At 36.3% G+C, this 18,028-nt stretch overlaps 1 protein-coding gene across 2 annotated transcripts in view; it reads left to right on the forward strand.

Moving 5' to 3' along the window:
- The first annotated feature begins 1,427 nt into the window (after positions 1 to 1,427).
- Positions 1,428 to 18,028, forward strand: part of LOC124357466 (lipase 1-like) — a 49,207-nt gene continuing 32,606 nt past the window's right edge. Inside the window, exon 1 of one of the 2 annotated variants that reach the window (XM_046809294.1) lies at positions 1,428 to 1,614. In XM_046809294.1, coding sequence (XP_046665250.1) covers positions 1,516 to 1,614 — 99 coding nt within the window. In that variant the 5' untranslated portion in view covers positions 1,428 to 1,515. The remainder of the gene's footprint in view (positions 1,615 to 18,028) is intronic. The other variant, XM_046809293.1, reaches the window with a different exon arrangement.

The raw sequence follows: 18,028 nt of genomic DNA on the forward strand, positions 1-18,028 counted from the left end.
TCGTGGATTGACAAAAGATTTATATTTTTCTCGTCTTTAAGAAAGGCGTTATAAAGAGCTGCAACCACAAAATCGTGTTAAAAATTAAAAATAACTGATTGCACCATCGAAATATGGCCCCTTGTGTACACTTTATACTATAAATAAAAAAGAAGGTCGTTTTCGCATTCTTTACATGTAATCCAAACGTAGTTTTAGATTTAATTACTAATTCAGATTATAAAATACATACTAGTACTAACAGACCCGGCAAACGTTGTTTTGCCATATAAATTATTTCTAGGTAATTTCTGGTGTAGACAAAAAATAACTAACTTATTGTAAGTGCGTAAGGATGTGGTATATGCGTGAAATAGGCATGGAGCGCTGTGAACGATGAAGGAATATGAAAATAACAAACGTCAAACATTATATTTTACATTTATTATAATTTATTCCTTAAAATGATATATCATTAATTAATTACGACAGTAACACTAACAAAAATATCAATCTCTTAATGCTATAGGGTGAACAATATTTTTTGAATGGCCGTCCTTAGTTAACACAAATAAACTCGATGGTTTACCCACTCGAGAGCATGTCACGTATAATTGTCCGTGTGAAAAACATGGGTGCCAAATCTAAGCCACAAGTAGACATCGTTTGGCCTGGGGTTTTATTGATAGAAATTGCGTATTATTTAAAATGGTTTGTTGACTTTTGAAATACATTCTTGAATGTAACTTAATAGTAATAAATCAAACATTGCAATACGTTGGGAAAGGTTCATCAGTTTGTTACTAGTTTGAACTTTTAGCTGTTCTAGTTGCTTGTAAGAAAATCGTGGACAGTAAAATGCACATGTGACACAATCGTCTAAGACGAACTTTTTATTGGTTTAAATTGTGTGACTGTTTTTTTCTTGAACTCGTGTAGTACCGTGTTGCTGTACCCTTACGTTGCTTATTCTCCGACCATATAGTGTGGATTTTCGTACCCCGTGTACTAATACCAAACAAAAAATGTCACTTTGAGAATGAAGATGTAATTATGGCAAAGTTAGAGGCCAAAAATTCACTACACGTCTATGCCATTAATTTCGTATAATTATGTATTATTTCTTTTGGTCAAAATATTTTTCTACATAAGAAAAAGATACCTTATTTCGTCGTCAGGGGGCAGTTTCTTCGAGGTATAACGGCTAGGGAGCAACTTTAAGACTATAAGCACAGGTTTGTGGTAGTCAGTTGTGTAATCAAAACACAGATAAGAAGGCTTCTAGAAGAAGTTATTACGATATAATCTTAGACCACGTTCACATTCTAAGATAATAATGCAGAGAAACGACAAACAGGTTGAACTTGATCATGACCATCGATGTAATGCTGTGACCTTGAGCCATAATAAAACTCAAGCTTTGGGGTTCGTCTCGGTATTGTACTGTAACCTCGGCCTTGTGCCGCGTCCCCTAGAGTATCGCTAGTCTCGCTGTCATATCCACTCCACACTCCACTCGCCCCGCGGCTCGCAGTCATGTGTGTGTCTGTGAGACAGCTGTTACTCGCACTGCTACTGCTGCTGCTTCTGTCACTGGCCACCACACTATCTACAGACACGGAGAAAATGGATACCGTGAGTACTCAGTGGGTGTTTGCAATTATAAATATATTTGTGTTATTTCTAGGGGGTACAAAGTGATACTTATCGCTCAGTATCTATTAAACCTCGCTTGGACACTCCATTCTATTTATGCTCAATTTACTAACTAAAGATTTCCTAAGAAGCATTGACCCACGTATGCCCAGGGTATTAATTTGAACAATATTTATCTACATAATTTGAATTATACATTTCATTGATTCTAATATCGGGTCCAATATCTTTTAAGCTTTTTGTTTGAAGTTCGTTTTACGATGAAAAGTTGTGAGGATTACATGATTATTTTTAATCGTTCAGTGATACATTGATGTTAGGTGAACGGTGGCAAATTCCGGCAAAAACCCCATTAATACAGTATAATAAATCTGTAAAGATATTTTCCTTAATTAAAATAGACATCGGTCGATAGCCGCGTTAGGTTTGGTGCGGGTTGAAATGGAAGGGTATCAGAAGGGCAAAAAAATGAAATTATGATTTTTCAGGTCAAATTCTTATTAGCTCGACACACTTAAAACAAACTCATGAATAAATGTTAAATAAGCCTCAGCTAACCATTTACAGACCCCTGTCAGTTTTTATCTACTTGTCTGACGATGATATCAATGTTATTTATGCGTCTCCTGGTCGATTTTAAGTATACCAAGCTAGCATCAAATAATCTGAGAAAAAAACATCATTTCATATTTTTAACCCTTTTGACCTCCCATTTCAACCTTCACCAAAACTAATGCGGTTGACGATCGATATCTTTTTTAAGAACAATTTATTCCTCTATGGATTTCAAGAAAAAAGAAACTGTGTGTTTATGCAATGCAAATTGTCCTCGGCCTCCTAGACTTGCTGATTGTGTGCAACCTTCATAATGCGATATCAGTACAATCAAACTTAAAATTATCAATCCTAATATTAGACTAGTCGAAGTAATAGTACGATAGTGGGTTATTTAAAACGCATTACCAAGAATATTGTTGCAACGTTATGTGGAAACTGTGTATAATTGATACACAAAGAATCTGATATGAGTACACATTTCTTTCTTATCTTATTCTAAATAAGAAACTATTTTCATAGTAGATGTAAAATATATTTCCATTCCACTGATTAAAAAAAAAAAAACGTTTGGGTAGACTATAAAGAAAGTACCAGTATATGGAATGTCAATACAGAATGAATCAGTTAGAACTCAAACTTTATAATCACCCGATCTCAACCAGTTTTAGGTGTATTTCTTTAGTTTTAATGAAAAATGTATAACATCGTTAAAAATATGGTAGGCAATATTTTTTGTGTCGTAATTGAAACCTTAATGTATGTTATTTCACATGGTACAAATAAAACACCATTTGATATTTTTATAAAACGATTTTGTTATTATAAAAAATGTGTTATTTGTCTATATTTTTGCACCATCCCCTACGCGCGGTGGAACGTGATGGCTGGTTAGCCAGCCATCACGTTCTTCTAAAAGAAGGTGGTTAGCGCCATATTCCACATATAACACTGACGGGGTCGGACCGTAGGATAACCCGAGGAACAAAAACCTCCTTTTCAAACAAAAAAGTCTTTATATTTGAGGAAAACACTCATACAATATTAATTAATATTTAATTATGGTGTAAGCATCATGTGTGAAATATGTTTTAGATAAAAATGAAAGTACACACCATTCTGTATACACTAGTTAATAGACGAAAATCCGAAAAATGCCAAACATGTCATAGTTGAGAGTTATCAGTGTTGTTTGTTGCTCCTGCCTTCTGCAAGAGTATCTTTAAAGTTATCGGGCTCGCTTATGCATTGACGGATTTCGTTGAAATAAGTACCGTTGGGATTGTAATAACGTTGCCCAAATAGCTGTCTGTACCTTGTACATTTTTTATAACTGATGTAATACAACTGATGCATATCAGAATACAAAATGTTTGCTGCTTCTGGCTTGTGCAAGCGTACCTTTAAAGTAGTTGTGCTCGCTCATGCACTGACGGATTTTGTTTAAACTAGTACCGTTATGATTCCAATAAAATTCTCCAGATAGTTTGTGTCTAGTACATTTCTTATAACTATACTGGTTGTTTTGTTGTTTGACTTTAGCATTTTTCAACATACGCCATTTTTTTAATATTAAATAAAATAACACACATCTTTTCTCTAAACTACTCAAAAATATATGCCAAATTTAGTTTCTTTAGCTTTACTACTTTTGAAGATAACAATTTGTTAATAAAAAATATAAAATGGTGGCTAGCGGCTAAACGAAGCGGAAATTTGAAAAAAAGTGATTCTTCATTTTTAGCTTAGAATCACACATAAAATCTGAAAATGCATAGCCAGCCCAACCTTTTTGTTACACCCTATGTCAATACAGATTTAATGATCAGTATAAACTAATTAGAAAGTGGATTATCAATTCTACTTAATACTATATATTTCACTATTATATGAGAATTAGTATAGCCAACACGAGGGGCTGGAACTATATTTTAATTTTGCATGAAGCTTCCTTCATGTCTTATATAGATAACCACGAGTTAGATGTTGTTGGGATTTGTCTGGGCGTCATTGATGCCTATTACTCAGGTGGTTGGTACGGTACAATGATGTTTCTTGTGTCTACCGTGGGATATAAAAAACTTCTTTTCTGTATGATTTCCTGTCTATCCACAGGACATCTCAAGAATGAAATGAAGTATAGACTTAAACTTGTGCATGCAACATCAGCGAAGCATGTTAAACGACACTTGAATATAAATAACTTGTTAAGAAGATAATTACGGATAATCGTGTTTTTGATTGTTACAGAGGAGACTAATCTGATTAAAGGTATTTGTGAGTATCAGTAGATTAGAATAATTCGGATTGAATAAAACCCCTTTCTCTAGTGTCAAGTCGACAATTATCAATCCGAGCTCTTTCTACTGTCTATTTATGGATAGCTGGCCTTCACCTTCGTCTTAGATACGACCTCGGAACTAGGGCTATGCGGTGGCGCGGACCACTATAAAGTACCGTTCCATTGTATAGTTCCTGCCCGAATGTAACCTGTTGGCGCGGGACTACTTTGGTAGTTCCGGCAGAACAGAACTGTTCTGTTTTAAATCCATGAATTCGGCATGTCATCTGTCCACCACCAGCCGGGGCTACTTACATTTATATGTAATAAAAACAATCAATTTAAACAACGTAGCAGTGAGCCATACCACGTGTTCGTACATGTCTTCACTGAGGTTGCGTGCAAAATTTGAAGTTTTAAGTCAGTTCATTCTCAAGGTTTCCTGCGGACAGACAGTATACAGACATCACACAGGAAAGACATTTGTACATCCCTGTGACAGGCAAATTGTGTCAGCCTACTGAGTGATGATCAAGCCAATTTACATTGTTGGACATTCGCATCATACAACTCATTCTTGTCTATGCAAAAATCAAGTTTAATGCAAAATTTAAAGTCTACAGATGATACTCCTCGAGATATCTTGCCACATGATGCATTCACATATTTTTTCGTTGATTTAGGTTCCATTGCAGTGTTAAAATAACAAAAGTTCCAGTGAGGTAGAGAGGGTACTACAACGCAAGAGTGCGCTGAAATCAAGTATTGTCACCTATTTTCGTTGCTATCTTGGTTACCCATAAGACCAATGTAAAATATTTGCTAACATGCGCTCAGCCAAATCCCGTGAGTGACAAGCATCATCATCGAACTCAGTATTGGTCCATTTAGAAATGAACCTTCGTGCAAAATGTTAAGTCTACACGTTGCTCGGTTCGAGATATCGTGTAGGCAGACAGACAGATGAATGCACACCACGAAAATATCTCTCAGCATTAAGTGCAGTGACGGATTACAAATAGGCCCACTACATTGTAGGTCTGAGCTTAAAGGCCGCAACTCTTTTGCTGTTAGCAACAGTATAATGTTATCAGTAAAATTTACCAACAATAATTTGTATACTGTATATACAAGGTAGTGAGGCGGTTAACTACGATTTACGCGCTTGCTTGTCAGTGTTTACAGTGACGTCAATGTCCATGACCAATCGGATGCCACAAATGGTTACTGCCTAGTACTGTATAGAGGCGGACTGTATAGACCGCGATCCCACCCTCCTATGCGTTCACGTCAAACAGTTGATTATTTTGAGGTTAGGTTGATGTAAAGTTATAATTAGTCTAGCCACTATGATGTACAGAGTGATTTGAAAATGTAATTACACAAGCTTTATTAATGCTATTTTAGTTCTGGTGAGTGTTTTGTGCTGGACACTAGTGATGACTGAACGATTATAAAACATTTTTCAGTAGAACTACAGATGAATAATGTAACGCGAGTAAAAATATTTGCACACTGCAAGTGGAGCTTACAACCGGAAAAAGCTAAAGACAATGCTCTATTGAAATCTCCACAAAATACTGTTAAGTTAAATAAGTTTACAAACTACTGATCCTAAAAATACTGTATTAGTCGGTGGATTGCAGTGATCGTGAATTTGTAGGAGTAGAGCCTGAAATACAGTAATTTTGAAAGGTCCTGTAGTAACCTAGTTGTAGTGTACTGCTGCTTCTGAAATTGAAGTTTCAGATTCAGGTAGGATACTCAATATCCTACACTTTTACTAACATTTTTGGCAGAGCTAGATTACAAATTAATAAATAGGTAAAAACGGTTATTTCCCTATTTCCTTACGCTCAGGGTGCCAATTGGTGGAGATTTTATATAGACGTGGGTCAGAAACAATTTATTGACAGAGCGAAGATAATAATCAACCGTTATAGGTCTACGCATTTAAACGAGGTACATGATGAATGGTCTCAACGTTGTAGAACAATAGACATTACAGCACACAGCATTCAAGTTTAGTAGACACGTTGTTCGACCTGAGCGAAATTAGCCATATTTGAGATTGCCTGAAATTAAATAGAAGAGTCGGATCAAACCAAAACCTGTCGTAATAAAATACATATTACAGTGCGCAACATTTAAGTTTTAGAAGGCATGTTGCTTGGTCTGAATCAAACTAGCCAGATTTTAGATTGGTTGAAACGAAACTGATATACGAGTAGATTTAACACAAAACGTTTATCTGAAATCAGGTTTAATTAAACATAATTGAACTAGGCCAACATAAAACAAACAAACATAATCAGAATTACAACAATTTCATAAAAATATTCATTTAAATAAAACTGTTCATTTAGAGTTTAAGTAATAATCTGATATAACGGGCAGTTGATGATTGACAATGTTCTGTTGGGTTGGCGAGTCTACGACTTCTGATGGTGGGCCTGGTTTATCTCTAGTAAGGTCTTCTCTCACAGTAATATCTTCTTCACAATGCTCGGAGTAAGCATGTCTTATGAGTCCTTGGATTACTCATAGTCACCTGCAGGAGCCAAGAGTCTTGTCGTTGTAGTTTCTCGACCGTCAGGAAGACGAGTGTAAGCATAATCAGCGTTTCCATCTATCAATGTTACGTCTTCCACTAAAGGGTTATATTTAGAGTTACGAATATGGCGCTTCATCAAAACTGGGGCGGATTTCATAATCCAAGTTGGTGTAGACACTCCGCTACCAGATCGCCTAGGGTGTCCAAACAATCTCTCTTGAGGGGTGCATTTTGTGGAAGTACATAAGAGAGATCTCGGTGCGTGTAGGGCTTCGTCCAAAACTAATTCCCATTTAGAAATATATATAAATTCTTATTTTTAGAGCCAACTGTACAGTTTTTCTCACAATCTCATTATAGCTCTCTACCTGACCATTGCCTTGAGAGTTGTAGGAGTGGTGCGACTACTGGCAATCCCGTTGTTGTCATAGCTATAACATGAAAGTTCCAAGTCACCACTTCATTATCTTCTTATTCTTTATTTTACCAGACAGTTTTGAATGGAACATAAAGGAAACAGATTTCTGGTCTGTAACCAACTTAAAGTGCCTCCTGAGTAAATAGTGTCGCCACTTCCGGACAGCCTCTATGATAGCATAGGCTTCTTTTTCTACAGAAGTATGCTTCAATTCAGTTGAATTGAGAGCTTTTGAAAAGAAAGCCACTGACGTCCATCTTGAGTGAGGGTTGCCGCTACAGTAATATCAGAAGAATTTGACTCTACAGTAAATGGCTGATCTGGGCAAATAGGGAACATAGACATTTTCAATCTCTTTCTTAAGCTCATTGAAAAACATATAGCCTTTGGCGTCAGGGGAGGTACCCATTCTTTGTAAGTGGCTGGATCTTCTCTAAAAATTTGGGAATGAATCTAGAGAAAATATGACAAGTTGGAATTCAGCAACACCGTTAGTGACTACAAATGGGATTCTTTTGAATTGATACAGTTGTCCACATGCTTCAAAGGCCGTATAATGTTTATTCTCTTGTCTGATTGGTATATGATAATATGCATTTTTAAGTCAATTGAACTAAACATTCAAATAATTAGCTACTTCTTTTACTATATCTTCAATCTTTGGGATGTATAAAAGTCAAGGAGAGTGAACATATTTATAGAAAGAGAGTAATCAACGAGCCATCGACGTTTATGATTACTGGACGATGTGACGAGAGCATGTGCTCACCATAGTGATATACCTAGTTCAATTACACCCTCCTTTAATAGATATAGTAGAGAATTTTATAGCATGACCGGTGACTTCGAGATGCGCCGTAGGCAAAGACGGAACTAAAGTGGTGGGGGGTGGAGCGGCTCAGTCTGTTTCCGTATTTAGCCTTGTGAACTTCGGTCTCCAGTCTTCTATACGTGCCGCCCAAAAAACATTCGCTTGTGCCAATTCACGAGTTGTAATACAATTTGTGAATTAATTGCGTTGTGCTCATTACGTTTTAAGTAAAGAGTTTGAGATGGATCATAATGTAAAAAGTAAAATTGGAGGTAGAAAGGTTATACACGGCCAAGCAAGAGAAGTGCTTCCCATTTTATGAAACGGGAAGCAGAAACCAACACACTTATAAATTTGAAGAAAGTTCAACAGCTGTCGTTGTCGTAGAGGCAACTGGAATTTCTGAAAGTACGCTGAGACGAATTTTGAAGGAGGAAAAAAAATAAGTCCAATTGGCAATTCTTTTAGTACGCCCAACAAAGTAAGAAAACGCAAACATACCTAAAAGTAATCTGGACAATTTTGATTTGGGTGTAGTTCGAAAGAACAATAAATAAATTTTCATCGACAACGGGGTTTTTATTATGTTAACTATGTTTGCCAACTATTATGTTTGCGTGTGGATCGTTGGGCGTTATTGTTATTTTAAGTATACATCATTAAATTAACTTGATACAAGTTGGTAGATAAAACTGAGTTTTTTTCTTATTCTACTGTGTATATTGACAAATTAGTTTAACCAGTTTTATATTTAATTTTTTTAATTTAGCAGCTAGGCTATGTCAGTTGAAAATTTTGTAGTGTATATATTGTATTACTATCGTAAATCCTGAAGGTTACACGGTTAGTATATGATAAATTTGAATTTTAATTGCTAACAAAAGCGTAACAATTACAATTCTGAACTGTTGTCGTCGTTGGAGATCAAGAATATATAAATTCTACCCTTTCCCAATTTATGAGAACCCTTTCTTACCACCAGGTATCTCTTACTGCGAACTCATTAAGAAGGGTGAGCTTATGAACACAATTTCGGCAGACAGAACAGAGTCATTGTCAAGATCACGTACATCCTTGTCCCAATATTTCCAAGATTTCCTGTATTGAATTCCCCATCATAAAAGTCCGTCGCCGTAACTTCAAAAGAGTTTAGAAATGTTCAAATATTCTTAAGGTCTCCTATACTAAATTGCTCATCATAAAAGGACCACCGTGGTAAGAACATAAGGGGTCTAGAAATGTTGGCAAACACTACAATTATTCGGCTCTTGCCACCACTATGAGCCGGGAGCCGAAACTCTCAGTAGGGTTAGTAGCACCGTATTCCCTCCCCTACTTTAGATTGTGCCCCCACGCGCTCAACTCCTTCACTCCTCACGCGCATCCCACCGGTCATGCTATAACTTCCCTAGAGTAAGATATTTCCGCAGAGATCAATTTACAGTCTAACTCAGAGTAAGAACGGCTCAGATTTAATGTATATCGGCTTACAGTCTGAGGTAAGATGTGTAAACAGTGAAGCAGGTATAACTTTGGCTGTAGCCTGACAACTAACAGCAAGAGGATTATCAGATCCACCTAAGTACATTTCTAGTTTTGAGTACCGAGCAAGTAAAGTCTTGCCCACTTATTACATCTGTTCATAAACTTGGAAGAATAGAGACAGGTACATCATTTTAAAACATTACCTAGTAGTTTAATTCTTACTGAACAGACACCTAGTGTTTGAGAACTGAGAGAGTTAGACGTCATATTAACCTCTCCAATAGTAGAAGGGTAAGTTTTTAATTTCAATTTTTTAAACAAAGAATCACTTATTGAAAGGCTTGAATCGTTAGACGAACTCCCCAGTGCCAATCAAAGCGAAATCACATAAGTGATTTACTACTACTGGAACAATCGCAGGGATGAATAGCAGCTAAATACTCTTCCTGTGTTCGTTTACTGAGAGCGCAAGACGAAGCATCAGGCTTACGAAGGAATCCTACTTTTGGAGTCATTCGACATACCTTAATGAAATTTCCTTTCTTACCACAACCCTTGCATATTGACATTCCCGGCTGGACAAATGTTCCTCTGTCTGACAGAGCCGCAAAAGAAACACTTGAAAAACAGCAGCAATATTTTTGTCGCTTCTGAGAGGTTCATCTGTTTCTTCCTTTCCTTGTTTCCATTAGTTATCTTGTTTAAACTGGTTGGCGCCTGTACATATTAGCATTAAGCTGAACCATTTCCAAGCAACGTGCTTGGCCATAAGCGTCCTTTTAGAGGTAGATTAAGTTTTCCAGAAGTATTTGTCTTTTATCATGCGATATGACTGCATTTACAAACGCGTCTCGGATACAGTCGTCTCTATTTATTTCAATCCCGCACAGAATTGAAATTGCACTCTTTACTTGGTACTATAGGTTCTTCTAAAAAACTTGTCAACATTTTCACCAGGCTGCTGTTTCCGAGTTAAACAGTTTATAGCGAGCAAAACACTTCATTAAGGGGAGTGGGAAGGGTAAAAAAAGTTTATTTTTTTAGATTTTCTATTTTTAATGCAGTTTTGTAGAATGAGACTTCTGATTTAAGTATCTGCTTTTAGAAATTAAATAAGATAACTCTAAATATACTTTTTTTAAATATTACAACATAGTATGTTTTTAAGTTTTTTGCTTTATGGTAGCGCCATAGTAGGCCTCACTTTGTATAGTACTACTTACACAAAACAGTTGGTGTGTTTTGATTTTGTTATGTTGTTAGTACCAGCCAGTACTGTCTACTGCTAACATCTGTTGTTTTTCTGAATTGTATGTTTCTATTACAACTGTTTCTAGTCAACATAAACAAAATTAGTGTTTCCGAGTTTGTTTCGTTGTGAGTTATATTCCTTGTGAGTTCAAGTCATTGTGTTGTGTTGTGTTTTTAACAATGCCTCGTTTAAATGTATCTTATAAGAAGAAAAGTACTTTTCAAAGGGAATAGGTACAAAAATTGCAATCAGTTGAGTTAGTGGAATCACATACACCGAGTGTTGCCTCGGAGCCTAGGCCTAGCTCTATCCCTACTCCTGAAGGCCTCAGTACTTCACAAAGACCAAGTTCTTCTTCAAAAAAACTGAACTTCCCTGTTTATGACAGGTTTGAGCCCAAAGGTAATGGTAACTGTATTTTTAATGTAGACAAACTAAGTGAGGTTATAAAAGGTTTTGTGCGATGTAAACATGACTGTGTCGAATTGGCTGTGTCACAGGAAGAACGACATGGATGTCTGTAAATGTTGACATTGCATGTTCAAAATGTTCCACTAGAGTTCTTTTCAGGAACTCAGACCTCTGTGAAAACAATAAATATGACATAAACCTACGATTTTATTTATGGTATGAGAACTATTGGCCGGGGTCTTAGCGCAGGCAATCCACCAAAGGTAATTCACACTAAATTTGTACTCGTATGAAATTTTGTGTACTATAAACACAATAAGTTAACAACACTAAGTTTATGTTAGTTAGCTTTTATGTGAAAAGATTGTCAACTTCAATTACTACTTCACTTTCAATCCTCGCCAACATTAAATGTACTTTGATATGTTTAATGTGCTTTTCTAAGTAGCAATAAAGTTAATGATGCAATTTTCTCTTAAGGGGGAGTGGGAAGGGTTTAAAACAGTTTATTACCCTTCTTAGCGCGGGTCTTAGCGCAGGCAATATTCTTTGTTCCACTTCTTGATCTACCATCTCCACCTCAAAAGTATTTTGTATACGCATAAACACTAAATACAGCTGTAGAAGCATGTGCTAAAGATAGTATGGCCCTAGCACGAGAAGAAGCAGTCACAGAAAATGGTGGTAATTCTGACTTGGCAGTAGCGTTGGATGGGTCGTGGCAGAAGCGCGGCCACACATCTAAAAATGGAATTATGTCTGTTACTAGTGTAGACACTACCAAAGTTCTTGACATGCATGTTATGTCAAGTTTTGCCATACTTGCACTATGGCTGAAAAATATAAGCAAGTTCCTAAGGCTCATGTATGCACAAAAAAATGTCCAAGGTTCAAGTGGTACAATGGAGGTTAGTGGTGTGGTAAAGGGATTATAAAGGCAAAATGTTGGATGACGGTAAAAAGATTGGAGGTAAAAATAGGCTCACTGATCTAGATATTGACAAGTTGCAGGACATATTATGGATTAGCCATTAGACGAGCAGTGTCGGATAAACACTGGAGTACAAGGCATGAGAAGGAATATATGGGCCATCTAATTTCCATAAGATGTCGACCGACAAAACTCCCCAACATGGCCTATGCCCAAAGGGAGCTGATTCTTGGTGTGCCTATAATAAATCAAAAGAACTGAAGCAGTCTTATAGCCATAATCACAGCATTCCTGAAGCTATCTTACTTGCCATGAAAAAAATATTTACTGACTTGTCAAATCCTGACCTTTTAAAAAAGTGCCTTCATGGCCAAACAAAAAAACCAGAATGAAGTTTTAATAACATAGTTTGGTCAAAAATTCAAAAAAAAACACATTTGTTAGGTTAGATACTTTGAAGCTTGGTGCCAATGATGCTGTTTTAACCTTCAATGATGGTTATTCCAGTAAGTTGAGGGTGTTTGATAAATTAGGACTAAAAAATGTCTAAAAAGTCGGTTGAACGCACTTCGCACCATGGACAGAATAAGATTGAAGAAAGCAGAAAAGGCAACAGAAGAAATGTCAAAAGCAGCTAGACAGGCCAGGAGAGCTAAGAGGAATCTGCAAGAAGACAAGGAAATGGATGCTGATGATCCAGATTATGGTGCAGGGACTCTTCTAAGTAGAACTGTGAGTAGATTTTCTTTAACGCTCGTTAACAGAAATTTGATTTTTTTTGTACAAAGGTACATTTTTCTCAGGAACTTTAAAAGATACAGAGTTGAAATTTTTTATGCATGTACACCTACGTAATACCAAGTAACAGCACTAGAATTATAACATTTAAATTTGTAGTTTCTGAGAAAAAAAATTTATGTAAAAAAGTTAGTAAAAAAATAGCATATAAAAAAAATTTCAACAATTAAAAAAGATATTAAAATAATTCTAGTAATGTAGCTTTAAAATACATAGGGGTATACAGATATAGAATTTCAACTCAATATCTCTCTATAGTTCCTGAGAAAAGTGTACCGTTTGGGTAGACTATAAAGAAAGTACCAGTATATGGAATGTCAATACAGAATGAATCAGTTAGAACTCAAACTTTATAATCACCCGATCTCAACCAGTTTTAGGTGTATTTCTTTAGTTTTAATGAAAAATTTATAACATCGTTAAAAATATGGTAGGCAATATTTTTTGTGTCGTAATTGAAACCTTAATGTATGTTATTTCACATGGTACAAATAAAACACCATTTGATATTTTTATAAAACGATTTTGTTATTATAAAAAAATATGTTATTTGTCTATATTTTTGCACCATCCCCTACGCGCGGTGGAACGTGATGGCTGGCTAACCAGCCATCACGTTCTTCTAAAAGAAGGTGGTTAGCGCCATATTCCACATATAACACTGACGGGGTCGGACCGTAGGATAACCCGAGGAACAAAAACCTCCTTTTCAAACAAAAAAGTCTTTATATTTGAGGAAAACACTCATACAATATTAATTAATATTTAATTATGGTGTAAGCATCATGTGTGAAATATGTTTTAGATAAAAATGAAAGTACACACCATTCTGTATACAGTAGTTAATAGACGAAAATCCGAAAAATGCCAAACATGTCATAGTTGAGAGTTATCAGTGTTGTTTGTTGCTCCTGCCTTCTGCAAGAGTATCTTTAAAGTTATCGGGCTCGCTTATGCATTGACGGATTTCGTTGAAATAAGTACCGTTGGGATTGTAATAACGTTGCCCAAATAGTTGTACCTTGTACATTTTTTGTAACTGATGTAATACAACTGATGCATATCAGAATACAAAATGTTTGCTGCTTCTGGCTTGTGCAAGCGTACCTTTAAAGTGGTCGTGCTCGCTCATGCACTGACGGATTTTGTTTAAACTAGTACCGTTATGATTCCAATAAAATTCTCCAGATAGTTTGTGTCTAGTACATTTCTTATAACTATACTGGTTGTTTTGTTATTTGACTTTAACATTTTTCAACATACGCCATTTTTTTTAATATTAAATAAAATAACAAAAATCTTTTCCTAACCTATTCAAACATATATGCCAAATTTGGTTTCTTTAGCTTTACTACTTTTGAAGATAACAATTTGTTAATAAAAATATAAAATGGTGGCTAGCGGCTAAACGAAGCGGAAATTGGAAAAAAGGTCATTCTTCATTTTTAGCTTAGAATCACACATAAAATCTGAAAATGCATAGCCAGCCCAACCTTTTTGTTACACCCTATGTCAATACAGATTTAATGATCAGTATAAACTAATTAGAAAGTGGGTTATTAATTCTACCTAATACTATATATTTCACTATTATATGAGCATTAGTATAGCCTACTATACGAGGGGCTGGAACAATATTTTCGTTTTGCATGAAGCTTCCTTCATGTCTTATATAGATAACCACGAGTTAGATGATGTTGGGATTCGTCTGGGCGTCATTGATGCCTATTACTCAGGTGGTTGGTACGGTACAATGATGTTTCTTGTGTCTACCGTGGTATATAAAAAAATTGTTTTCTGTATGATTTCCTGTCTATCCACAGGACATCTCAAGAATGAAATGAAGTATGGACTTAAACTTGTGCATGCAACATCAGCGAAGCATGTTAAACGACACTTGTAGTATAAGTAATTTATTCAGCCTAATCCGTGAGAATATAAATAACTTGTTAAGAAGATAATCACGGATAATCGTGTTTTTGATTGTTACAGAGGAGACTAATCTGATTAAAGGTATTTGTGAGTATCAGTAGATTAGAATAATTCGGATTGAATAAAACCCCTTTCTCTAGTGTCAAGTCGACAATTATCAATCCGAGCTCTTTCTACTGTCTATTTATGGATAGCTGGCCTTCACCTTCGCCTTAGATACGACCTCGGAACTAGGGCTATGCGGTGGCGCGGACCACTATAAAGTACCGTTCCATTGTATAGTTCCTGCCTGAATGTAACCTGTTGGCGCGGGACTACTTTGGTAGTTCCGGCAGAACAGAACTGTTCTGTTTTAAATCCATGAATTCGGCATGTCATCTGTCCACCACCAGCCGGGGCTACTTACATTTATATGTAATAAAAACAATCAATTTAAACAACGTAGCAGTGAGCCATACCACGTGTCCGTACATGTCTTCACTGAGGTTGCGTGCAAAATTTGAAGTTTTAAGTCAGTTCATTCTCAAGGTTTCCTGCGGACAGACAGTATACAGACATCACACAGGAAAGACATTTGTACATCCCTGTGACAGGCAAATTGTGTCAGCCTACTGAGTGATGATCAAGCCAATTTACATTGTTGGACATTCGCATCATACAACTCATTCTTGTCTATGCAAAAATCAAGTTTAATGCAAAATTTAATGCAAAGTCTACAGATGATACTCCTCGAGATATCTTGCCACATGATGCATTCACATATTTTTTCATTGATTTAGGTTCCATTGCAGTGTTAAAATAACAAAAGTTCCGGTGAGGTAGAGAGGGTACTACAACGCAAGAGTGCGCTGAAATCAAGTATTGTCACCTATTTTTCGTTGCTATCTTGGTTACCCATAAGACCAATGTAAAATATTTGCTAACATGCGCTCAGCCAAATCCCGTGAGTGACAAGCATCATCATCGAACTCAGTATTGTCCATTTAGAAATGAACCTTCGTGCAAAATGTTAAGTCTACACGTTGCTCGGTTCGAGATATCGTGTAGGCAGACAGACAGATGAATGCACACCACGAAATATCTCTCAGCATTAAGTGCAGTGACGGATTACAAATAGGCCCACTACATTGTAGGTCTGAGCTTAAAGGCCGCAACTCTTTTGCTGTTAGCAACAGTATAATGTTATCAGTAAAATTTACCAACAATAATTTGTATACTGTATATACAAGGTAGTGAGGCGGTTAACTACGATTTACGCGCTTGCTTGTCAGTGTTTACAGTGACGTCAATGTCCATGACCAATCGGATGCCACCAATGGTTACTGCCTAGTACTGTATAGAGGCGGACTGTATAGACCGCGATCCACCCTCCTATGCGTTCACGTCAAACAGTTGATTATTTTGAGGTTAGGTTGATGTAAAGTTATAATTAGTCTAGCCACCAGAGTGATTTGAAAATGTAATTACACAAGCTTTATTAATGCTATTTTAGTTCTGGTGAGTGTTTTGTGCTGGACACTAGTGATGACTGAACGATTATAAAACATTTACAGTAGAACTACAGATGAATAATGAAACGCGAGTAAAAATATTTGCACACTGCAAGTGGAGCTTACAACCGGAAAAAAGCTAAAGACGATGCTCTATTGAAATCTCCACAAAATACTGTTAAGTTAAATAAGTTTACAAACTACTGATCCTAAAAATACTGTATTAGTCGGTGGATTGCAGTGATCGTGAATATGTAGGAGTAGAGCCTGAAATACAGTAATTCTGCAAGGTCCTGTAGTAATCTAGTTGTAGTGTACTGCTGCTTCTGAAACTGAAGTTTCAGATTCAGGTAGGATACTCAATATCCTACACTTTTACTAACATTTTTGGCAGAGCTAGATTACAAATTAATAAATAGGTACAAATGAGTATTTCCCTATTTCCTTACGCTCAGGGTGCCAATTGGTGGAGATTTTATATAGACGTGGGTCAGAAACAATTTATTGACTGAGCGAAGATAATAATCAACCGTTATAGGTCTACGCATTTAAACGAGGTACATGATGAATGGTCTCAACGTTGTAGAACAATAGACATTACAGCACACAGCATTCAAGTTTAGTAGACACGTTGTTCGACCTGAGCGAAATTAGCCATATTTGAGATTGCCTGAAATGAAATAGAAGAGTCGGATCAAACCAAAACCTGTCGTAATAAAATACATATTACAGTGCACAACATTTAAGTTTTAGTAGGCATGTTGCTTGGTCTGAATCAAACTATCCAGATTTTAGATTGGTTGAAACGAAACTGATATACGAGTAGATTTAACACAAAACGTTTATCTGAAATCAGGTTTAATTAAACATAATAATTGAGCTAGGCCAACATAAAACAAACATAATCAGAATTACAACAATTTCATAAAAATATTCATTTAAATAAAACTGTTCATTTAGAGTTTATTTCTTCTTAGTTTAAGTTATAATCTGATATAATGGGCAGTTGATGATTGACAATGTTCTGTTGTTGGGTTGGCGAGTCTATGACTTCTGATGGTGGGCCTGGTTTATCTCTAGTAAGGTCTTCTCTCACAGTAATATCTTCTTCACAATGCTCGGAGTAAGCATGTCTTATGAGTCCTTGGATTACTCATAGTCACCTGCAGGAGCCAAGAGTCTTGTCGTTGTAGTTTCTCGACCGTCAGGAAGACGAGTGTAAGCATAATCAGCGTTTCCATCTATCAATGTTACGTCTTCCACTAAAGGGTTATATTTAGAGTTACGAATATGGCGCTTCATCAAAACTGGGGCGGATTTCATAATCCAAGTTGGTGTAGACACTCCGCTACCAGATCGCCTAGGGTGCATTTTGTGGAAGTACATAAGAGAGATCTCAGTGCGTGTAGGGCTTCGTCCAAAACTAATTCCCATTTAGAAATATATCAATTCTGATTTTTAGAGCCAACTGTACA

The sequence above is a fragment of the Homalodisca vitripennis genome, chromosome 3 (assembly GCF_021130785.1).
Source record: "Homalodisca vitripennis isolate AUS2020 chromosome 3, UT_GWSS_2.1, whole genome shotgun sequence".
In the NCBI taxonomy this organism is placed as follows: domain Eukaryota; kingdom Metazoa; phylum Arthropoda; class Insecta; order Hemiptera; family Cicadellidae; genus Homalodisca; species Homalodisca vitripennis.